The sequence below is a fragment of the Scatophagus argus genome, chromosome 23, assembly GCF_020382885.2.
Source record: "Scatophagus argus isolate fScaArg1 chromosome 23, fScaArg1.pri, whole genome shotgun sequence".
Classification (NCBI taxonomy): Eukaryota; Metazoa; Chordata; class Actinopteri; family Scatophagidae; genus Scatophagus; species Scatophagus argus.
In genome coordinates, this window is record NC_058515.1 from 11,848,540 (window position 1) to 11,872,603 (window position 24,064).

A 24,064-nucleotide genomic window follows, 5' to 3' on the forward strand; every position below is an offset into this window, starting at 1 on the left:
AGAAGAAATGCTACGAACTGGACCGCATTTCCACACAGGCACTCTTGTGAACCGACCCTACACATCCTGCCTGGGGTCCTTCTCAACAACACCCTTCCAAGATGGCAGCCAACAGTAGCAGCACGGGTAGCAAATCCAGCAGCAGCGCCGGTGGAAAACAGTCTGGTCCAACAGCCGAACAGGTACCCTCACATCCACCTGGGGCTGCATTAATCGGCACACTCGTTGTTGTTGTTGCTCAGTCGTGTCGGGTCAAGTCAAAGCTGCTAATCTGACTCCCAGCTAGCCAAGGCTAATGTTAGCTTCCCCATCGCCATCATCCGGCTCTCATTCTGCTTTCTCACCATAAAACGTTACAGCAGAGCGAGCCACGGTGAGGTCTTTCATCTTAATAGCACTAAAACGAGACTGCCGCTGGATGGCTTCATAATTAACAGTTTCATAGGACACAGGTGCATTTAAAGTAGCACACACCTCAAGTGGGATGGTGTACTTGGCTGAATAGTAAGTCTTGTCCAGTTGAAGGCAGAGGGAGAAGCTATTTTTATCATTTAAGACCACCCAATCCTGTTTAACTAACGTCAAGGTACACCAAGTCCTATTCAGATCACTTCCTTAAGTAGTAATACCATTATGTAATACTCTGTCAAAAATGTATTTTGTAAAAGTGCAAAACTATAACATTATTTTGCTTAGAATATTATAAGCAAGATATGCTGAAAGTCGGTCTCCACCAACCGTTTATGTTAATTTTTAATTTGTCTGCTGATTGTTTTCTTAAATAATCAGTTATCCATCCATTACAGTTCCCTACAGCTCACATCGACACTTTCAGAATTGTTTCTGAATAATGTTCTGATGAATAACTGATGCATTAAGTAACTAAACTAAAACAATGTGTCATGTTTTGTATTAAATCTGTAAAATCTGTCAAAACCTCTAAGTGATTAGTGATTAGTATTTACAACTGTCAGATAAATGTAACAGACTTAAAGGTGTTAATATTTAAAATGGAAATACTGTACAGGGTTAACCCTAACCCACAGAGATAATCAGACTTATCAACAGCCATACATCCAATGTATGTCAGTTATAAAGACGGACAATAAGAGCAGCAATTTTACATTTCACTCTGTAATTCATTTGCGTAATTGAAAAAAGACAAACATGTCCGACAGAAGTCTGTACTGTTGCTGACAGTGTGCTTTTGTGTGACAGGTGGTGGCAACATTTCAGAGGATGCGTCAGGAACAGCGCAATATGGCTTCTAAAGCCGCAGAGCTGGAGATGGATATCAACGAGCACAGGTTAGCGGCAGATGTTCCAAATCTGTGGAAAGAGACAGTCTCCTTACCAGACCAGAAAACTGACCAGCTAGTTGGATCTTTTTAGATGGATTCATTTTTGTTTTCTGACACCTTTTTTTTTCCATCCAGCTTAGTAATTGACACCCTGAAGGATGTGGACCCTTCGAGGAAGTGCTTTCGTCTCGTAGGAGGAGTGTTGGTGGAGAGGACGGTGAAAGAAGTTCTTCCAGCCTTGGAAACCAACAAAGAACAGGTGATGATTCAGAAAAGAAAAGCAAATGTACTGGTACTTTAACTTTAAAAGACGCATGTGAAATGTGTTAACCTGGGAATGAAAGAACAAATGAACAAATACAAAGTGCGTTGGTGTGTCAATACTTTCAACGTTAACACTTTCGTCTACATATCTGTAGCATTGTAATGTAGTAATAACAATTACCTTCTTTCAATATATAAATTTAACATAACTTAAAATAAGTCAGAAGACAATTTCAGGCCCAAATCTAAGATTTCTTAGCAAAGATCTCACTCTCTTCCTTTTTTTTTCCCCTCTGCAGATCTCCAAAATAATCGAAACCATCAACACACAGATGCAGACGAAAGGACGGGAGCTCACAGAGTACAGGGAACGCTACAACATCCGGCTGGTGGGGGAGGGCGAAGGAGAGTCACAAGGCCAGTCAGAGGCACCTTCCAGAGACAGCGAAGGAGGCGGGTCTAAAAGCGGAGCTGGCGTTTTAGTGTCATAATTCATAACAATGGAACGCAACAGTTTGGCCTTATGATTTCTGGAGTACTGAAAACGTAGTTGGAAATCACAAAATCTCGGTTCAAAAATAAAACTTTTCACAGGACATCTTTTTTTTTGTTTTTGTTTTTGGTTTTTTTTTTTAAGATTGGTGAGATTTCTGCTAAACTTAATGCACTCGTTATCAAAGTACACTGATTTCTTAGGGCCCTAAAGTAGGTTGAGCTTTGCAAAGAATCGCCCTTGCCAAGGCAGCACAGGTCCTGGAAGGCATTTTGACAACATGTGTTATGAGCATGAACAAGAGATTATACTGTAAACATGTCACAATAGATCAAAATGAATATGTCTTTGTTCCTCCTTCTATGAAACATTTTATTCATGACTCCTAAAACTGTATTTACACATAAGAACATGAACATAAACAGAATGTCTGTAGGCTTGTAGTCATAATGTTGGTGTGTGGTCAGTTTGTGTTCACTGGTTACTGAGGCGCATGCTGTGATGTGAGCATTCGTTGATAAGAAGTCAGTGCTAACACCACCCCTGAATAATAAAAAAGCCCTGTCATTGACAACAAAATAAAATTGTCTTTTTCTTTCTGATCTGCAGCACATGCTTCAGCTACGAGTGTTTAAATTAATTTAGGAAATGCCGCCCAGGACCTGATGTGTGCTGTTCACACTGTTTGTGTAGTTGTAAGGACAAAAATGTTTTTGTTGATGGTCATTAATTAAAGAATGTTTAAATTGTGCTTTTGTCCAGTGCCGTCTATCCTTGTCACTATGTGGCTCGAACTCATTTTCTACATGCCCACTGTTCACAACCTCACTTCACATCTGTATCTTTTGGGGCTCCATTCTTTTCATTTATTTCTACTTGTTATGGTTATTGTTTCAGGAGTCTCATTTCATATCTAAAATGAATAAAACGACTTTACATCATTCCATACTCCATATTTATCTACACTGACAAAGGTTTGATGGTGCAGTGGTATGTGAAATGATATTTACCAAGTAAAATAAGTAAAAAACAAAACAAAACAAGATTTAACAGTTGACGTTAGCATAAAAGCCCAAATTTAGGTAAACGAGACATGCTACATAATGAAAACAAGCAAAAAACGGTACCCGACGAGGATGGGATTCGAACCCACGCGTGCAGAGCACAATGGATTAGCAGTCCATCGCCTTAACCACTCGGCCACCTCGTCTTGATGACTTCATGAAATCACTACGTCCTTAGTTAAAGTAAAAAATCATTGTATTGGTAAAATTGGTTTAATATTGTAATTGCTTTAATTGTCTTGAGCTCACGTAGACTAGTGAAACAAAATTTTATTCTACTCCGTAAATATTAGCACCACCTCAGCTAACAGCTAGCCTACGAGGAAGTGCAAAAGCCCTTTATGCTGCCGCTAAAGGAACTTCGTTGCGCCTTTACTCTCTGTGTTACGGTTATTACGCATCTACATGCGCCGCTGTCGCAGCAGTAGGCGCATGAGTGTTAACAACTGATTTGTGTTTTGATGGAGATCTCGGAAACTGGAATCGTTCCGCCGTTTTATTCGTGTTGTCTAGGGCCGTATGAAAACCTGGCGCAGCGTTGCCACCAACCAGCAAAATATGCAGTCAAGTATTCGTTTCATTTCCAGACGAATAGGCTGCCGTGCTAGCATCATGATAGCGATGTAGGTAACGTTAGCTGGGGCGCTCGGACAGAAATAGCCAGCTCTCAAGGAAACGGCAGCCTGCTCCGGTGTGTGGATCTGCTTTACGTACAGTAATTAGCCAGTTTGCAGCTTCTCTGGAATGCATCTCTCCAAGAAATGTTCCGCCTTCAAAGTGGTGCTGAGTGCTCTGCTGATAGTGGCGCTCCTGCAGCTCATATACCTGTCTTTCTTATCAAAGTTTCACGGTAAGCAGCAGCGGTACCGATACTCTGAGCTCTTTGGAGGCTCTGGGGGAAAGAAAAATGGACACCCCGAGAAAAACTCGCGGAAGGAGCGTCTGAGATACTCGCTGTCCACTGGTGGGATCTTTGACAACAGTGGTCAGTACCGGGTGTACAAGAACTTGATCAAAAGTGATTTCACCACGAATCAGAAACCAGGATCCGACCGTAGCACCAATGTCCTGGCTCTAGCCACACACACAACCATCAACAACCTGCATCACCTGGAATCTCTTCTGGAAAGGTGGCAAAACCCTCTCTCTGTGGCCATATTCGCACATGGACAAGATGTCAAGTTTGCCACAGCTCTGGTCTATGCACTCAGCTTCTTCTGCCCTCAGATTCAAGCCCTGGTGGACTTCCACTTGGTCTGCCTCTCAGGGGAGACGGCCAGTTTCCCTGAAAAGGACCATGAGCATTTTGCAGGACTTGAAGACTGTGGTTCTGTGTTCTCCAGACTGGAGGCCCACAGAGATAAATACAAGAACTATGCCATCAGCGGAAACATCTCCTACCCCAACAACCTTCTTCGTAATGTTGCCAGAGGTGGCACAGACTCCTCCTACATTCTGGTCATTGACATCGACATGATGCCAAGCGCCGACCTGCATCAGCAGTTCCTGGCCATGATCGTGAAGCGTGAGCCTGCCAGTGATGAAGTATTTGTCTTACCTGCCTTCGAGATCCGCCATGACAGGAAGATGCCTGCCACCAAGGCAGAGTTGGTTCAGCTCTATCAGGTAGGTGAGGTCCGGCCGTTTTATGAAGAGCTGTGTCCTCGCTGTCAAGCCCCAACCAACTACTCACAGTGGGTTAACAGCCACGTCAGGGAGACAGGCACACTGGAGGTTGCCTATACGCTCACCTGGGTGGACCCCTGGGAGCCTTTCTACATCGGGCCCCACACTGTACCCCTCTATGATGAGAACTTCAAGCAATATGGCTTCAATCGCATCAGCCAGGTTTGTACAGTTTGGAAATGTGTGTGTGAAATACCTTAGAAATCTAAGTTTGATTAGAAAAAAATGAAAACTCCAGATCCACATACCAGCTGTTTAAGACTGTGGCATTCAGTTGCAATTATCAGAAGTACACTTTCCAGCATGCGACTCCTTCACAGAGAGGTTTTTTTGGCTTTTGCATTGTCTCAGGTCACAACTCAAATTTATTTCCAGCACTGATTTGTGCACTGTATGTTTTCTTGATTAATCAGCGAACCTTTTGGCCTGTCAAAGGTGAATAACAGTAAAGGAAAATTGTTAAAACAAGAAGGTGACATGTTTAAATTGCTTTTGTGTTTTTTTTAACAACCAATAGTTTTTTCACTTTTGCATTATATGGATCCAGTATTTCTGGAGCTTGACCCATACTAAGGACTAAAAGTCAGAATATCTCTGCCTCTGCTGCTTCAGTTTTGTCCATCATTCATTGTCTACCGTCTCATCTACTTCCATGTCTGCTTTCTCCTCCTGTCCATCCATCTCCCTCCAGACCTGCGAACTCCACGTAGCCGGATACAGGTTCTCGGTGCTGAGCTCAGCCTTTGTGGTGCACCGGGGCTTCAAGATCCAGGGGGAGTTCCACGCCAAGAAAGATGAAGAGAACAAACGCAACCGACTTCTGTTTCGCAGCTTCAAAGAGGGCCTGAAAACCAAATATCCATCCTCCACCCGACGATGCTGAGACAACTTGAGCACCATAAATCCTGCCTCCACTGCTCCCAAATGGAATCAGTCTTCTGCAGAAATAACAGACGTTCATTTTTATTTTAAACAGATTCAGCTGCCAGTCAGGCTCTCCATGCCCAAAATGTCCTAGTTTTTCTATGATTCAGTGTGATGATGGCACAGTAGGAGTTTAGTCTAATCCAACTCTGGGTTTGCTTCAACTCCCTTTGAAAATGAGCAGCAGAGAAATGTTCTCTGGGGATTTCTGACAGCATCCTGCTAGTTGGGACTGAAAGGAAGAAATGATCATGCCAGACTGGAATTCTGGCTGGAAACTCAAGAGACTACTGTCCTCTAAAAACCATGGTATTTGACTGACCTAAATGTTAAAGCATGTGAGGTACGTTTTCTATTTTAAAACATTTCTGAGCTTGTGACTGTAAGACTATATATTACTATATAGTAATATATTACTATATACGCTGAGAGACAAATGTCCTTATTTCACACGAGGTTTCGAATTTCATGACAGCTGATAACAGTCCAAATGAAATCACAAAGAGTCATCCCCTTGTGCAGTCAAACAAACAGACTGTCAGAATATCCAGTCCAATATTTATTATTTTTCTAATCACCAGAATCAGTGTTTTTTATTTTGTGATTGCCCATAAAATTAATTAACCATTTTGGCTCTGATGTAGCCGCCTTTCTTTCTGTGCATAGTCACTAGTAAAAACACTTACCAAATAAATGTAGTGGAGTAAAAAGTACAGTATTTGACTCCAAAATGTAGTGGATTGGAAATATAAAGTAGCAAAAAATACTCAAGTAATCAAGTCAGTACCTCAGAATAGTGCATGGCTAAATTGTGCTAAATTGTTACACTCCATTAGTGGTTATTGTAAATTTTGACACTAAGATGTTCATTTTCACTGCAAATGTACATCGGTTCTGAATTTCGGTCATCTGTCACCTTGGCTAATAACTGATCTGATTACTAAATATTGTTTCATCCCTAGCCAATAGAAATGTCAGATTTGTAGTTAATAGGTTAATATTATTAAGGGGAAAGAAAAGGGATATTTCTGTACCAATGACAGAACTGTTACAGCCTTCTGCAAATATAGTATAAAATGAAACAAAATGACTGGCTGTTTGAAAATAACACGTCCATCTATGTAGTTAAAGACCTCAAGGCCATCTGTCTGGCTAATGCAAAGATACGGTGCACAATCGTCATGCTGTAGTAGAAGATAAAATGTGCTATTTGCTTTCACTTGCTTGCTTAAATTCTGGCAGGGGTCTACAGAAGTGTTGCCTGATTTCAAACATTTTTACCAGATGTTTTCAGTTGGTCAGCAACAACTATGAAGGGAAACAAAATGGTGATTCAGTCTGACCGTCAACATCAGCATCAGTGGGAATCAGCCCCCCCCCCCCCCCCCCCCCCCCCACTCTGAAGTCTTTATGAATATTGTGGCAGTGATGCACGCTGACCACCAGAGGGTGTCAGGCACTTGAGTGTTTTCAGTGTAAGTGATGTGAGTGTTTGAAACACTACAGCACAACACAGGCATTATACAACACCAGTGCTGCTGGGCGCTCGTGGGGATGGAAATTTGCTCTGCGCCACAACTGTCAGCACATTTCAAAACTTTCAATAACCCTGGGAGTCCTTGGTCTTGCAGCAGACTGTCAAAAGAGATTATTAGCACAACAGAGCACTGGGAAACTTTACACAGACATTATACAACACTATTTCACCAAGACTGTGCAAAACTACTGTATTATAACACTGAGGATCTGAAGGTATATCATGTAGTTCTAGGGTTCCTACCTCCTTAAGAGCGTATGATGAGGTCAGGAATGTAGCATGACTAGTGGGTTGACTGATTAAAAAATACTGCACAATCTAGATGTGAAACTCGAACAAAAGCAGCCTGTGTCGTCGAAAGGATTGCCGTGGAACTGTTTATCTCAACGCCACTAACGAGCACATTATTGATCTCACACATTTTTCTGTAACTTACTGGTACAAAACCACATACAGTATTAAACTCTGACTACGACTCGGGTCTGTTTAGTGTTTTAAGTGTTAAGTTGTTATGTACTTTTGGAGAGATTTAACTAATTTTTCCTTCCCCACTTGTAGTGTTCATGATATATTTATTGTCAAACTGGAATTGGTTTAACTATTTTTTATTGACCCCAAGCAAGAAACCTGTAGCACGAAATAATTTTTAATTTTGTGGGGAAAAACTATGGAACATGTTTTTGTTTTAGAATCACTTTAACAATCATTTTTATTATTTTATTTTATTTAGGTATTTTTGGAGTGAGATTTCAACATATTACCCTGTGTGATGATGTGATGTGGTGCTTTATTTCTTGTGTTTTTTTCCCCTTTACTTGAAAATGCTTTTTGTTTGTATTTTTTTTTCTTTTGTGTTCACAAAATACGATGCCTGATATGTGTTGTTGGAATTTCTATTAAACCGAGCGGATGACTTTTATTTGACCGATAAGTGTCAATCATTCGTCTGTTGTTCAAACTACTGAACAACAACCTCAAGTTGTCCGAAAGCTCTTTGAGCACTTGGAAACACACAAATCCAATCAATTAACTTCACCGGAGGGATTTCTAATGACAAGTAATGTCAACAGTGTATCTCTGAGTATCACTTAAATAGCAGGTGGACAAGCTGTGGGCAGGAAAACAAAGAACCGCTGCGCTTAATATCTAAGAAACACGTTCCTAACAAACAAAACAAACAAAAGCAGATTCCACTCGTTTGACCTTAAATTGCGTGCAAAGACAAAAAACTACAAGGTATCAGTAGAAGTATCGTTCACCAAGCACTTGACACACTTGACATTAACCTGTGGTGTAACGAGGCTTAAGATGGGGGTTTAAAGGCATCCCTGCATCAGCAGCATGTGATGGGTGATTAAAGGGCGAGTCAGTCCAGCATCCAATTAAAAGTTCCTATTTAGTAATTAAGATCTGTATTAAAGTGGACTTTGAGGAGTTTTCAGTCAGACTGCAGTTTGATACGGACTGAATTACTTGTCTAATCAAAGAGTTGCAACACCTGAGCAACCACCTAATATTCCTGTTGAGTATTTTACTATGTCATTTTAAATGTCTTTAAGACAAAAGCGGGTCCTAGAAAGTTGAAAATGAAAAACATTCATATCTGTTTACCTAGCTTTAAAGTTGCCCAATCGTTGGCCATCTGTTGACGAAGTACAGCACGTGTGACATTCGGCACTTGACTGGCCAAGGCGCGGTAGCGTTTTATGGCTAAGCCTTCATTACCGGGCTCAGTAATGAAGCAGGCGCACGAGAGCCAGTAGCACGCAAGTCCATGCTTTGGCTTTAGACCAGCTTTTGTTGGGCACACCTGATCATCATTCACCTATCCAAAGATCAGGCACTTTTGCTTTCTGCTAAATACATCGTGCCTTCTCCTTTGAATATGTACTCCAACCTCATAGCAAGTCCTGAGCAATATTGTAGGTATTTCTGTGGAAGATTATTAGGAAAGTTTTGTTATCGTATCGTATTGTATTGTTATCCAACTTACTGACAAATCCAGTTTTACCAAATCAGTCAGCATCATTTTTTCACCTTTTTCTGACTACTCTGCATTTTTGAAAGAAAATCAGCTTGGTTAGTCATTAATCATGAACCACTGGCATCCTTCCCCCTCCCCAAAAAAATACTGCCCTACAAAGACGTCATGTTTCATGTGTTTCATGTTCATTCTCTTCTTTCCTTCTGCCCACCCTGACCGGGTGTTAATAATGTGGCAGAAGGTGCAGAAATGTTATCAGGGAGTGGCTTGTGGGGATCAGGACAGGCAGGTTTGGTGAGGTAAAGTGGGGTTTATATCGACAGCTTTGGGGAGTGGAGGCTTTTCTGGGTCAGAGGAGCTTTACGACATAAGCAATTAGTGCTGCCCTCTCTTGTGTATGCTAGCAGGAGGGAGGCATCCCGCCATCTAGATTAGCTGGCCTGCTAAGGCCGGGAGAACTCTGCGTCTTCTGGAAGGTGGAGGGAACCAGCTGGAGGGCGAGATGAGCAGGCGGCAGGGGGTTTCTCCAGAGAAGGGGGAGGAACAGGCGAGGGCAATGAGAGCAAAGGGTCAAAATACAGACGCAAATATACAGGCCCTTCTGGGTCAGCGAATGGGTGATAAATGAAGGACTCGGTGACCCACACTGATCAAAGGAATTTGCAAAATGAAACATAAGTACAAATGAAATGGTTGTTTGCCCCCTGCAGCATGTCTAACAGCAGTTTGGAGAGAAAAGAACTATAGGGGATGTTTATGCCACTCAGCTTAACATCAGTGATTTGGTCTAATGAGCCACTTGACTGGAAGGATTTGCAAGTGATTAGGCCAAATGGTTTAGAGGAGTGCTTGAAGAGTTCCTTACAATTATTGAATAAATGATTTGTTAAATGTCTGAAAGGGGATTTATAATATAATATATATAATAATATTAGAAAAATAAATAAAACAGCCTATGTGTATGTGCCACATTAGAGCTGTGTGTTGGAGAGTTTAAACAATAATACACAGTTAAAAATTAACATTTTAAAGCAAGTCTAAAGTACATCTTCCCCTGCAAGTTAAAACAAATGTTTGTTATGAACAGCACTTGATGCACATTAATGTCTTGATGACTTTTTGATTAATTGATAAATCGAATGCTTGTTGAGTATAAAAAAATCACCAATTTCAAGGTGATGTTTTCTAACTGTTTATTTTGCAAGATAAGATATAAGCAGCAAATAGTCACATTTGAGAATAATGAAACAGAATGTTTCATGTTTCTGCTTGACTTAAAAAGCTTCATTATCAAATATTAATTTATTATGCATATTAGAACATTTAATTTTTTGTTCTAAAAATGTCACAAATAGGAAAATGAAATGCCTGTCACAGTTTTGGTTTGACCTCATCAAATATCTGGTTTTGTCCAAGTAGCATAACCCAAAACAGAGAACCAGAGCATTTTGAGAAGCTGAAACCACAAGAAAGTTTTTACCTGAGCCAAACTAATACTGGATTTTCCAATGCCAACCACAAAATAAAGGAGCAAGAAAAAATTCTGATAGAAATACATGATATATGTGTACACATACACACATTTTTTGAAATGTGGTTCTCAAACACTTGAGGGAAAAATATGTAAAGCAGGCAGGATTCATTTTTAGAGCAAACATAAAATTCTAAATTAGCAGAATAAATTATAGAATAAATTAGTTTTCATATTGGTGCATATCAGACAACATACAGGATAACAATACCAAAACCATGTGTGACAGGCTAATACTGGGCAATACTTCAGCTGATCGATATAACAGTCGGGCTGCAATTTTTACTTATTAAGTGACTTCAACGACTACAACTTCAAGGCCCTTTTTGAGTCCCCCACCCCCATGTTTTCTTCCTTTATGACCTCCCCACCCCCGACCTCTTCGTTTCCTCATACATGTGATGCGTGCAATGCTATACTTAATTACACACAGGTCTGTCAGCTGCGTTCTTTCTCGATGACACAACCAGAACAAGAGATTGTAACCCCACGCAGAGCAGCATGTCGCCCTCTGAGATGCAGCCATCCGTTTCACTTAAACAAGTGAAGGCTTAACTGCCATCAATGCCAGCTTCGGAAGAAGTTTACCTGTCTGCTTACTGGAAAAAAATCCTCTCAGGCAAAGGGCACGCATATCGCTCTGCCTCTAAACCTGGTGTTCTTGGACGCCCAGGCTGCCCGCATTTTAAATGAATCCTGCTCAAGCCAGACTATCCAGGCTGGAGGACAGAAGTAATGAGACGTGACATGGCCCCGGGGAAAGAAAAGGAGGCCTAACAGATATAGGTAATCCTTCTCACCAAGCTAGCGCCTCTTAGCCTCCCACCCCTGCTGTCACATGAACCCAGCGGGAAAACACACACACTAGACATATAGACGCAAACATACACACACAGGTGAGTAATCGTTCTAAGTAATCATGCTTGCATTTGAATGGTGTCATGCTGTGCTGCTGGACATTTAAACACACACACACACAAAGTGAAGCACTACAGCATAACAACACACACTGATTTACAGTGGCTGCCATGTCCAGATTGAGTTAATGCTGCATCGATCGATGCACTAATACAGGGTTCATTTATCACAGTCATTCAGTAGCAGATGATGGAAGCTATGATACAATTACTCCAATGTTTTCACAACACAAACTGGGTGTGTGCCAACAATGTCTCAAAGATTACCTGAAGGATTTCAGTGATATAATTACGCCTTGCTGCTGGTGCCATAACGAACAAACTGAATATGGATGCAGATGTGGCCTACCTCTTACTCTGGATCATATACTTAGTATAGCAGAAGTAACACAGGAGATTAAATGAAATCTTAGTCGAGCTTGACTTAACAGCGCAACTTGACAAAATCAATATAAGTTAGCAGTGAGGGACTATTTGTTTTCACTACTTGGACACAGTGTGGCCCAAATCTAATACACACACCATCCTGTGCTTGGAAGGTCATGACAAAGTTCATATCAGTGGCACCCCCATGCAGCCATGTAGCTGTCTCTTACGACCCCGTGTTCCCGCCTTGACCCGCAAGTTCCCTCAGAAAGACAAATGATCCGCCCAGCGCTTCTTCCCACCTGACAGCTGAGCGGCCGCTCTGTCGAGGCCCTGATCGCGTCAGCAGGCCGAGGATGGGCCGGGCTGGGTCAGCCTGACCAGAGGGGATCAGGGGGACGTAAGTCACCAAAGCAGGAATTAATGAGCATTATAGTATTAGGTAAGAATAAGTCCCACCTTAAATCCCTCAGGATTCCTAAACAACTCCAGTAACACCTGTTACATATGATGATGGAGGGAGGCAGAAGAAGAGGAGGGTTTATGCCAAAGACAGACAGTTTGATCATAATAATATGCAATATTCAAGGAAAATATAAAATGAAATCTCATGACTTTTTTTCATCAAAACATTTGTACATTTTACTGCTTTTTCATTTTTAATGTTTTTGAAAACCCATACATAATTTGTAATGCTGTTTGTGAAAGTTGCTGTCGTGTCGTTTCATGTCAGAAAGTCAAGTTGAACCAAAAATAAAAACGAGAGCAATAATCAAAGCTTTACTGAATGATTAAATTTACCCCTAAGAGCGACCGATAAACTGATGAAAACGTAGATAATGAGTGACAAATCAGATATGAAACAAGGGTTTTGTGAAACTAACTTTCAAACTCCTAGTGATACTTCAGCAAGGACTACACATGATTAAATACAGTGACAGTCATAAACTTTGATTTAAGTGTTTGCTACTGAACACCACAAATTCCTTTAAATCATCTAACTTTTATAAGTTTTAGATGAAAATGTTAATGTTGCTTTGGCCAAATTAATAAAAAAAAAATCACTACAAAACAGAGAGAACACATTTCTATAATTTCCCTCATCTGATTCTCTCAAACAAACAGTCAAAGGGTTTCCAAGCTTTGTTAAGTGTTAACAAGCCTCAAAATGATCCTCAGCCAATTACATCACTGAGTGTGTCACTCAGACAGTCAGCTCTTGCTATTAAAAGCTCTATGGAACAGGCGAACAAGAAAACAAATAATCCAGAGCAAGCAGTGATTTGCTGGGCTATTTTTTAAAGGCTTAAATTAGAGTTTGCCAGCTAACCGTGAGCTGGTGGTAAGCTGATCCTCAAACAGCGAACATGATACAGTTTGGGCGTGGTTCATTGCGCCGGAGGGAACAAAAATCCACCGAAACATCTCGTTCTTCATACCCTGAGGTGTAAAAGAGCTTGCTGCTCTGACTCGCTTATTAGTTCACACAGGCGGCATTTATAATAATGTCACAGTGACACAGCACTTCTTAAAAAAAAAGTCTCGAGTGACTCAGTGAACGAAACCGACCTCTTGATTGATAAACTTCTCTCTAAATCTATCTATCTGTCTTGATCCAAAGTTCTTGGGGTTAGACAATGTATGAAGAAGAGATCAACAGAAGTCTGTTATCTCCTGATACACATCTTGAAATGTTTTCAAAAGTGGACTCATTTCAACAAAAAAAAAAACAAACATTAACAATGTTTCCCTTAAACAAGACCTACACGCTGAAAGATGTATTTTAAAAGTAAGAAAAAATCAAGGTTACTGAAATTCTGAGGTTGAGCTCATTTTAACTGCTTTACACAAACTGGTGTCAGTTTAAACTACAACACTGCATCATATTCTATATGATCATCACACATTTGTTGTGCTGCTGTCTTGCGGGAAAGATGCCTCTCTAAAAAAGTAGAATTTTCAAGGACTCAGAAACGACAGCCCTATTTTCAACTTTTCAGTTAATCCAAGAGGGTTTTAAATTGTTTATTTGGCATAAGAAGAAGTTTTCACTTTCAAATTCGTCTGCGATAACTTGATCACTAAAGTCATTTTTAAGCCAGAATGCCCAAAATTCTCACGTTTCAGCTTCTCAGATGGAATATTTGCTAATTTCAGTGTCCTTTTTGATGCCAAAACAGCAAAACAGAGACTTTAAATGCACTCAAGCTTTGCTCCAATAAGATCCCACCAGATCAAAACGCCTCAGAAACTGTTTATCGAGCAGAAGCTTTGAATATACCACAGCCAATAACACTGTAGATACTCGGAGTGGTAGGACATATTCCCACTTTATACACAATCAAATATATGTGCATATAACTTTAGCTTTAAACCTTGGTTTTAAAGTTTTAATGAAATGCCCCAATAGTGTTTGCTGAAAATTCAGTTCAAATTTACTTTTTTGTCACCTGTGTCAATTGAATCAAGAGATGTTCATCTCTCTCACCATACAGAGACTGTTGGTGAAGCAGTTTTTGTCGTTTGCATGACGAGTGCCCCCGGCGTGGACTGAGAGGTAAAGCTAACACACAGTATGTCGAGGACGAGGGAGGGGAGGATGCAGGGGGGATCGACCTGTCTGAGAGGATGCGGCTATTGAGTTGCAAATGAGCTTGTAATTAGCCCTTACACATTTGCCTGGGGGGAATTAGTGTGTGTGTGTGTCATTGTGTGTTTTTTAACCCATTTTCCTTAGAATAGAAGTTGATGGTGATAAGCAGATAATACTAATTACTTCTCCTCCCAGTTGCTTGTTAATTGTGCTTGGTGTGGATTTATACAGCATGGTAATACCCCCCCAAACACACACACACACATACACAGCTACACACACAGATGCAAGCCCCCTGCTTTGCCTGTTGGCAAAATCAACAGGTCATTTTTTTAAGCAGGAGGCTTCTGTGTAAGCCACTAATTAATTATGCCAAGTGGGGTTCCACAATGTATGGGTGCAGCCAATGAGGTAGTATGCGTGTGTGTGTGTGTGTGTGTGTGTGTGCGTGTGTGTGTGTCTATGGGTATTAATTTTCTGCTGCTAACAAGTTCAACATATTCCACAGTCTGTTCTTGGATTACTAGTAACCAAGCCAAAAACAAATGAAAAAAAAACTCACCATGCACATGAAGGTTTTATAACTACATTTTTCATAAGACAGGTTAAGCACAGTAAGCACTACATTGAAGTGAAACTGAACGTTTGATTCTATAACAGTGTCAGCCACCGAAAAACATTTCCAGCCATTTTCTTTACTCATTTATCCTGTTAGCCCTGGTGTGAGTAGCTGACTGACTGGAAGTTAAAAGCTATACTGACCAAAAGGCAGGGAATAGAGTCCACCATAGAGTTAATACTCATAAGCTGTGTCCTGGTACAGGGACTGGATCCTGTGAAAGGTACATTTCACAACCAGATACAGCCTAACAAGGTTTGTGTCACTCCTAGAAAGTCAATGTTCAAGTTACTGAACCTTTAATACTCTCACAGTCTTTTGCACATAATACGACTGCTGCACCCTTAGCAGCTTCCTTTGTCTTATAATCCACTGTGGGCATGTAATTGGGAAATATCATACAAACAGGCTGTGTTTACCATGTTTTTTCATCAGGTGGTTTTCATGAGGAAACTTCTTCAAGGTATAAATCGTGTCTAAACATGCTGGATCCTATGCTGAGGTGAGACAACATTACATCTACGATTTTCCACAGAAATTTACATTCAGTCAATCATTTAAGGTAAACTTCCTGGTAGTAAACATGAAGAATTTTTTACCTCATGAGTTGATGAGGAGCGCCTGAGTGTACCGGTAGTTTTGTCTTGCTGGTCTGGCCATCAGATCCATGTCCAAGTGCCATGTCCTTTAGATGAGTCGCCACCTAAATTGGGATACGGCAAGAGACATACAAACAGCTTCACATCCACAAGCAATTTCAGGTTTCTTGTTCTACTACCCTGAAAGGCAACTACCCTGTTTGTTTAGAAATGTGAACACACAGAAACGGTCCAGTCGGGCATATCGGGTTCAAACTTTGCTGCGAAGGGACAGTGAAAATTGTTTTGTTTGTGGGCTTTTCATGGCTTATCTTTGGCAGTGCTTCAGAGAAACACAGAGACTACAGTGTTACTGTTGAACTATTTGCCTTAGAAGTAAAAGTAAAATCCTGATTGTTTTCTTGTAATGTCACAGTGACACAGCACTCCGTATGAAAGGCAGCTCAAACAAAAATCGAACTTTTTTCCAGGGACACCTCATGACAAACTGACAGAAAACCTGTCAACATCTTTTGTGGCTTGTGCGACAGCTTATTTGGCACTGAACAGTGGGAGTTCAGCGCTCCTCTATGCAAGGTGTGACAAGTAGGAATTTAAATGGCCTTGAGATTACATATTTAATCATCAAAGTCATTATTGCCTTGAGGGCAGCAGTTTAATAAATCAGTGATGACGGTATAAGTGATGTCAGTGATGATTTTTTTTTTTTTTTTTTTACAAAAAATATTACTAACGCCCCCACCTCCCCTACTCCTCTTCAAACACACATCGTCTGTTCATCCCATCACCATCTTACCACTCATCCTGTTCCAACAGCTTGGGGGAGCTTAAGCAGATTTTGGTTCAGTCTGCTCTCAAAGTGTTAAACAGATTGAGTCGAGGGATTTCTTGTAATGAAGGTGAGTGAGTGTGTGTGTGTGTGTGTGTGTGTGTGGTGGTGGTGGTCAGTGGCGCGAAGTGTCTGAAACTTGGAAGGGTTAGATTAGCCGTGAGCATGATCTTCACTGAGCTCATTTCTCTCCTTCTGTGCGCACATAGCACCGACACCTCCTGCCCCCCCACCTTTCCATTAGCCCACCAATCCCACCTGGTATTTTAATCTAGATTTAGGATCTAACACATATCAAATGATTGCCAACTGCTTATAAAGTAATTCTTATACGCTTTCTATACCCTAAACTCCACTGAGCAGCAGATTTGGAAAGCTTCCTCTGTGCCTGGTGCTGAAAGGATTACTCAGCTAGTTGACTGACAAAATATTAACATGTCTGAGAAACGATTAATTGGTTTGAGTAATTTATCTAGTAACTACCTTCTCTGTTCGGCCACTTGAATGTGAGAATTTTCTGCTTTTTTTATTGTAAATTGAATATCTATGGGTTTGGGGCTGCTGGTTGGACAGAAATGTACATATTATAGAAAGCAATAAGAAAAATAATTTTAAAAAGTGGTGACGATAAAAAAATAATACTAACGTCGCTGACAAAACAAACCAAGCGAGCAAACCGAGATTATAAATAAAGGCTTACAAGAAACAATTTTATAAATCTTTTTTCTTTTTTGCAACTGTTATGGGTGCTGTTTAAAACTGAGAAAATGTCACAGCTGGTGAGGAGGCAAAAGGCTGTCAGACGAAGCCTCCCTCACAATTACCATGCTGAGAAAAAAATAAAACTCACACCAAATCAACATTTTAATTACTTAATTCATGTAACATCTCCCTATATTTCTTCAGCAAATATTTAAAGAACACAAAACAATTTATCTTGACAAAGTTGACAACTTTTAATTTTTCTGGGACAAAATTTGTCACACAGAGTTCACAGTTTGACAGCTCATTTGCACTTTGGCTGAATTTTCTAGTCTTTAAATCATGTTTTACACTGAAATGAATATGTATGTAGGTATGGCACACATGTAATGTTTACTGATTTTGTCAGAGGGGTTATTTCACATTTTCTTTTTTGCATCCACTAATTGGGACTGCTGGTGTTCGTATACCTGCGCTCTGTGTCTGGCAGGTTCATATCTGTATTCTAGACAGATTTCTAGACGAGATTTTAACCCGCTTCACCTTATTTTAAACCAGATGATCCTTCACCTGACTGCAACCTTTATGCAAAGCCTCATCTTCAATCCAGGGTCTAATCTGTGTCTGCCATCAGAGGTGCTTATTCTAGGTTTTGAATGAAATTTAATGTCTAGAACTTAACATTCTGTATTCAAGATTTGGTCCACTGATGCTTGTTGAAACAAATAATTTTCCTCTGGGCAATAATGTACAAATGAAGTTTGCACTGTAGCTGACAGATGCTTACAGGATCCTTAGCCTGATTAATAAGAAAATTATCCTAAGACTGATTAATGAGCTACTGAGATCAGAAGGATTGAACCATGCAGCAGATCATTAATTCCTTGTCCTGGAGTTGCTCATCCGCACATTGATGTCTACAGGGGTTTTCATTATGTCTTGGTCTGGCAAGAGGTCACAAGAGGATGGCCTATAGGTGCAACCATGTCTGTTTTAATTACATGGGTATTAGCTGGTCAGGAATCGCTTTGTGCCCCGACGTGTCCCTCTCGGCCAGATGTCGAGGCACATGTGATACAGATTTTCATGACCATGAGCGTTTAATTGTGCCATGCACGTGTGTGAGTAACTGCTGGGCCCATTTAATTATTTTAAAGTTTTCACTCATTTATAAAGGCCAGAAAGAGGTTATTCCTTGTTAGCTTGTTCAGATTTTCTTGAGTTTTGCCTGCCGTTTTCTGTATCTCACTCCACATTTACTCCCCTCAGCGTCTCCTCTTGAGGCAGAGCTCCATCTCCACCAGAACCGACCTATCCTCACTTGTTTGCTCACTGCAGTCATCCTGGCAGTCAACGTATCCTCAGGCTAAGCCAAACAAGCTGATCAACCAGTCACCTCTGTACACACTACCCCCCACTAAGAGGCTAATGGCCGGGGTGCATAATCCTTCTCAAAACAACCATAGAGATGCTAATTGTATCCACCTATAAATACAGTTTGACTCCTTGTCCTCTTTCTTTATTCGCCTCTCGAAGCTGAACGCAGGCTTCTCTGAAACAACTGCCCAACTAACAGGAAAGACCCAGTTGCGTAAGAGAGGCCGCAGATAGATAGCGCAGAGAGCGCACGGAGCTTTACGCACGGTTGGATAGCCTACATCATTTCATGCAGTCTTGTGAACTTTGTCGGTGAGCTACTACGAAGAAACCAGTCGACATGTTCCCACTCCCGATGTTCACACCGGACCAGGTCGCTCGTGTGTGTGAGAACTTAGAGGAGACCGGGGACATCGAGCGCCTCGGCAGGTTCCTCTGGTCCCTGCCCGCCGCCGTCCCCGGCTCGGCAGGGGAAGCGCTGAACCGACACGAGTCTGTGATGCGAGCGAGGGCGCTGGTCGCCTTCCACGGCGGAAACTTTGACGCTCTTTACCAGATCCTCCAGAGCCACCGGTTTACGCGCGAGTCGCACGCCAAGCTTCAAGACCTGTGGCTGGACGCGCACTACAGAGAGGCGGAGAGGCTCCGAGGGCGGCCGCTGGGCCCGGTGGAGAAGTATCGGATCCGCAAGAAGTTCCCCCTGCCCCGCACCATCTGGGACGGCGAGCAGAAGACGCACTGCTTTAAGGTAACGCAGCGACACGCGTTGTAACGTTATAACTTAACCCACACGTCTGATGGTGACAGGGGGACGTAGTGGGACCCGGACCCCCACGTGTTCCCCATGTTTGGGCAAAAAGTTAACTCAGAATAAAAATTCCTCAAGTGACATCGTTTTATAATACGCATTTAAATAACATGAAATTGCATCTTGACTTTGGAAACTTGACCATGAGTTGCTCTCTTCTGCTTTTTAACCTGGCGGTGCCGTATCAAGCAGCCTGGTCTTTGAGCTCTTAAGATGATCATAGCCAGAGCCGTGGTTATCCTTCTTCCTTCTGTCCTGATGTCTAATAAAGCATGTTGGCCTGCTGCAAGATCAGAGATCTCGTACTAGTTTTCCTAACCAGCATACTGACGTACTGTTAGACAGAGTATGGCTCCTGAAGTTGCAAAACTAGCAGCTCTCATTTTTATACTCAATCTTCTTTGCTGTAACATTTGCATTCAGCAAGCTACAAAGGCCAGACTTCCCCCCAGTGTCATTAAAGTTTAATCTAATCTTTATTTAGCAGCTGCTCTGTTCAAATATGGCTATGACACTAATTGGCTATGAGGGCAGACCTGCAGGAGTCTAAGTAAGACACCTATCTGCTATCCAGCAGCCAATACACTGAGAGACATTTATTCCATATTTAAGAGCAAACTTACAGTGCACGACATTCAGGCTTCCTGTCCGAAACCACTAAAGGTGTCACAATAATCTGTAGTATCCAGACGTGTGGAGCTTCTTGACCATCACTTTGTATATGAAAAACACTGGGGCATTTTCATTGTTCAGCTTCATGAGAACCTGACTGGTTGTACTTTTTGCACCATTTATTTGTTAAATTTCACTAGACAAATGAGCTACAAAGACAAAAAGTGACTGTTTCACAGGATTCAAAGATTAAGTTAAGATATTGTATGTTAGAAACCACATAAGCCTCCACCTGGCATCTAGGGTGGGTGTTTATGTGTGTGATCTCCCTCATGTGGCAGAGGGAAGTATTGTTCATAGATTAATCTTAAATCCCAAACCTCAGGAGGGATAGTCTCTTCATCAGCCTATTAACATGATCCCATTTAGTGGATATACATTGTTATGTATACTTCTAATGTAGATTGTAATCATCTATTTATAAAGCCAGTTTAATACGATTACTGAGCATCATATGACTGTGATAAGATTATTGTGGTTTAATAGGATGATATCAAAACAACATATGGTGTCTTTTCATGGTACCAGAAAAAGTTTGAGTGCTCAAAACTTAAATTGTAAAAAAAACAAAACAAAACAAAACAAAAAAAAAAACAGGAGATAATATAATGAAGTATCTGCTCTAATGTTCCAAACATTTCTATGTGATCTCCAGGAAAGAACTCGCAGTTTGTTGAGAGAGTGGTACCTCCAAGACCCCTACCCCAACCCGTCCAGGAAACGCCACTTGGCCCAGGCCACAGGACTAACACCCACCCAGGTGGGCAACTGGTTCAAGAACCGCCGCCAAAGAGACCGCGCTGCATCCGCAAAGAACAGGTACCAAAAAATGACATGGCATGTTAATTATGCATAAAGAAAAGGTTTGTTGTGACTCAGGATTAGTTGTTTATGCGAGTTATAGCTTTAGCTTGTGTTGTGCAAACATTTTCTGAGAAGCAGAAGGACATTAAAAACCGAAACGTCCTTCAGCAGGTCTGCTAAAAGGCAAAAAAACTGATATTATGATTCAAAGTAAGCGTGTGTCTGCTTGAAGGTCATCTCTGTCACATATACTCCAGTGTTGGACCTCACTCTGATTTCATTCGTCTCTCCCTCCACCCAGACTGCAGCAGGATCCTTCCATCCTGCCCCCTGAGAGCTCACCTGACGGCTCCCATCAGGAGCGCCGCCATCACCCCCACTTGTTGCCTAACTCCCCTCACCACCTGGACAGCCCAGAGAACAGCGACTGTAGCACAGAGAACGAGCGCAGAGGAACAGGAGCCTTGACCCCGGACATCTCCGTCAGCAGCGACAGCGAGTTCGAGTCTTGAAACGACAGACTCTTTTCCTGGATGAACTCTTGTTCCACGCAGAGCGGCGAGCGCTGTCTGCCATTAGACTCAGACATATGTTAAAGACACTTGAACTGTCTGTGGACACACTGGAGGTGTTCTCAGTGGGAGGAGGATGAGGAGGAGGCCACTTGATGTGGCTGTGGGAATGATATGCAAGAACAACATGCACTTAAAAGAGCACCATGGCACATGACCTGGACTGTTATATGAATTAGTTTACTGATGACGATGACTCAGCACTGTTGATAAGGAAACATACAGTAGAGCGGGTACTTCTCCATGAATAACAGTGTTTTTAAATGCTCAAACAGAGTATTTATAGACATAATGCCAATGGTCTTTAGATAATGTGAATATTAATATTTTAAGTTTTGATACTATTTCAGTAAATATTTTGGCGTAGGTCATTTTAATAGTTATTATCTAATATACATAATTAATTTGTACTGAAACTGTGAGGACACAAAGAACAATGCCTTGAGTAGGCTGTTGTACATGTAACTACATTTAGATTTACATGCACATTGATAACTTGACTTCAGGTTACAGCAGTATGCTGACGGGTGAAAGTGTTCTGCAAACTATTTAACTGGCCTTTTAGAAACACATAAGGCCTATAAGTTACATTTATTACTCGCATAAGAATAACCTGGATGTTTGCTCATTTTTGCATGACCTGTTTTCAAACAGTGTCTTTTTGCCCATGCTGACCATTATTATTACCTTAATCTTGTTATTCAGAGTACTCAGGTTATGAAGTGCATGTAAACATAGTGACAAATTTAACACATTTCACTGCCTTAAAAAGGAACTAAGGGCATCACTCTTTTGCAATGTAACACAAATAACGACATACATTCAGCATACGTTCAGACAGACCTTTTGTAACTAATGATGCACATGTGCTTCTAAACTACAAAGCATTTTGTTACCAACCGTGTTTTACCTTTTTCACTTCTCTTTCGGTTACTGTTTGAAACACGTCAGGCTTTTTGGAGATGCTCCTGAACGGCTCTGACGATCCTGCAGGCGCTGAAACAGAAAAGATGAAGCAGTGAGAATGTAAAAGCACTAATTGGTCTTCACTCAATGTGCCTATTACATCTGAGAACAGCGAGACCTAGTCAGACATGACTGTGTCCTCATGTCAAAACGACACATTCAAAGGCTAACTGTTTGCTGTCTTTCTTAAAAACCATAATTTGTCATAACACATTACTGCATTACAATGAAAAGATGTATTTTGTAAATGTTTATGTAAATAAATGAATTATTTTTATCCAAAATTGCTGACTTAGAGTGTTTCTAAATATAAATCAAGTAGAAAGCTATGACTGTGACCATGCGTTCCATTTACATTTAATACATTTACTAACCTAAACAAAGATAAAAGGAGAGTTATAATCATAATACAGTGTATAAATGCCATATTTTTGTCAGTGGTTCTCACCTTCCCAGCTGAATTAGATTCATGAACCACATTTGCTCAAAGACTGAAAAGCACAGTTGTAACTAATACCCCTGATGATGACCCACCTTCCCACATCAAGCATTGCAATGAAATGCAGCAATTAATTACGGTTAAACCTGTGCCAGCAAGTTAAGCCATCTGCATTGAAAAGGTCTATAAAAGCGACAATTCACCACAAAATTAAAAATACACATTTTTATTGTTGTACCTGTATAGCTATTTATCCATCTAGATTGTCAACCTGTCATCCTCACTCTCTATCCCATAGTGGCAGATGGGATGTTTACCTCACTGAGGTTTGTTAGAATCTATGGCTCCAGCATTAAATATCAGTCGCCAAACTGTGATGTGTATTGATAAATGCTGTCCGTGGGTCTGAAGTAGTAGACACATTTCTAATTGCACCTTTTCCTCTCGTTCTTGCTCTTCTGTTATAGTTTCAACATAGCTGCTACTTATGAAACACACAAATTTAACACATGAAACATCCACATTTTTACTATAACGTTAAGATTAACATTACAGAGCTTTGCCACTAACTCACTGCTTACATGACCAGTTTCCACTTTCAAGACTTGTACTGATGTTTTGCTAGCATAATCGTCAGTTTCACTTTTCTAAGAATCACAAGACAAAGTTTGAAAATAACCTGCAGGCTGTTTGACAACACTTACCAGTATGTTGAGGACATTCCCAAAATACTCTTCTAGCGGGCTTGAAATAAAAACATTGTTTCTGCTGCACATACGAAGAAGACTTTTATTACTGTTTACGATTCGCGACTGTTTCCAAAACAAAACAAAGATGGCGACCGGAAGACGGAGCTTCTGGCTTGATTATAGCGCAAAGGTAGAAATTAAGGGGGTCGTCAGAGTCTCTTCAGAGCCGCTATTCGATCTTTAAGACTTGGAAAAGTAAAATAATATAAATGCTAACAATAAGGTTGAGTAAGTTTAACCAAATAAGATGTCTCTCCTGGCTACCAAT

At 41.0% G+C, this 24,064-nt stretch overlaps 3 protein-coding genes, 1 long non-coding RNA gene and 1 other non-coding gene across 5 annotated transcripts; 3 read left to right on the forward strand and 2 right to left on the reverse strand.

Moving 5' to 3' along the window:
• The first annotated feature begins 26 nt into the window (after positions 1–26).
• On the forward strand, positions 27–2,809 carry pfdn2 (prefoldin subunit 2). The gene is made up of 4 exons (XM_046379862.1): positions 27–182; positions 1,219–1,307; positions 1,437–1,560; positions 1,865–2,809. Exons 1-4 carry the CDS (start codon positions 102–104, stop codon positions 2,054–2,056), a joined length of 486 nt encoding a protein of 161 aa, XP_046235818.1. The 5' UTR covers positions 27–101; the 3' UTR covers positions 2,057–2,809.
• A 377-nt stretch (positions 2,810–3,186) lies between these two features.
• On the reverse strand, positions 3,187–3,268 carry trnas-gcu. The gene has a single exon. It is a non-coding gene; the product is annotated as a tRNA-Ser (tRNA).
• Positions 3,269–3,540: 272 nt separating this feature from the next.
• b4gat1 (beta-1,4-glucuronyltransferase 1) lies at positions 3,541–5,691 on the forward strand. The gene is made up of 2 exons (XM_046379847.1): positions 3,541–4,970; positions 5,500–5,691. Exons 1-2 carry the CDS (start codon positions 3,867–3,869, stop codon positions 5,689–5,691), a joined length of 1,296 nt encoding a protein of 431 aa, XP_046235803.1. The 5' UTR covers positions 3,541–3,866.
• LOC124054188 lies at positions 5,144–24,056 on the reverse strand. The gene is made up of 4 exons (XR_006842327.1): positions 23,752–24,056; positions 22,553–22,638; positions 15,879–15,982; positions 5,144–5,746 (listed from the first exon to the last, which is right to left on the reverse strand). It is a non-coding gene; the product is annotated as an uncharacterized LOC124054188 (long non-coding RNA).
• Positions 18,814–22,556, forward strand: six7 (SIX homeobox 7). Its single transcript, XM_046379861.1, has 3 exons — positions 18,814–19,534; positions 20,922–21,085; positions 21,372–22,556. The coding sequence occupies exons 1-3, from the start codon at positions 19,127–19,129 to the stop codon at positions 21,580–21,582; spliced, it is 783 nt and encodes a 260-aa protein (XP_046235817.1). The 5' UTR covers positions 18,814–19,126; the 3' UTR covers positions 21,583–22,556.
• Positions 24,057–24,064: the final 8 nt, after the last annotated feature.

What these genes read in the sequence shown, in the direction of transcription:
- six7 (XM_046379861.1), top strand. Translation starts at nt 19,127, where the DNA reads ATGTTCCCACTCCCGATGTTCACACCGGACCAGGTCGCTCGTGTGTGT. An exon ending in AGAAGACGCACTGCTTTAAG is followed by an intron (nt 19,535 to 20,921) that starts GTAACGCAGCGA and finishes TGTGATCTCCAG; the next exon opens with GAAAGAACTCGCAGTTTGTT. An exon ending in GCTGCATCCGCAAAGAACAG is followed by an intron (nt 21,086 to 21,371) that starts GTACCAAAAAAT and finishes CCCTCCACCCAG; the next exon opens with ACTGCAGCAGGATCCTTCCA.
- pfdn2 (XM_046379862.1), top strand. Translation starts at nt 102, where the DNA reads ATGGCAGCCAACAGTAGCAGCACGGGTAGCAAATCCAGCAGCAGCGCC. An exon ending in ATGGATATCAACGAGCACAG is followed by an intron (nt 1,308 to 1,436) that starts GTTAGCGGCAGA and finishes TTTTCCATCCAG; the next exon opens with CTTAGTAATTGACACCCTGA. An exon ending in TGGAAACCAACAAAGAACAG is followed by an intron (nt 1,561 to 1,864) that starts GTGATGATTCAG and finishes TCCCCTCTGCAG; the next exon opens with ATCTCCAAAATAATCGAAAC.
- b4gat1 (XM_046379847.1), top strand. Translation starts at nt 3,867, where the DNA reads ATGCATCTCTCCAAGAAATGTTCCGCCTTCAAAGTGGTGCTGAGTGCT. An exon ending in GCTTCAATCGCATCAGCCAG is followed by an intron (nt 4,971 to 5,499) that starts GTTTGTACAGTT and finishes ATCTCCCTCCAG; the next exon opens with ACCTGCGAACTCCACGTAGC.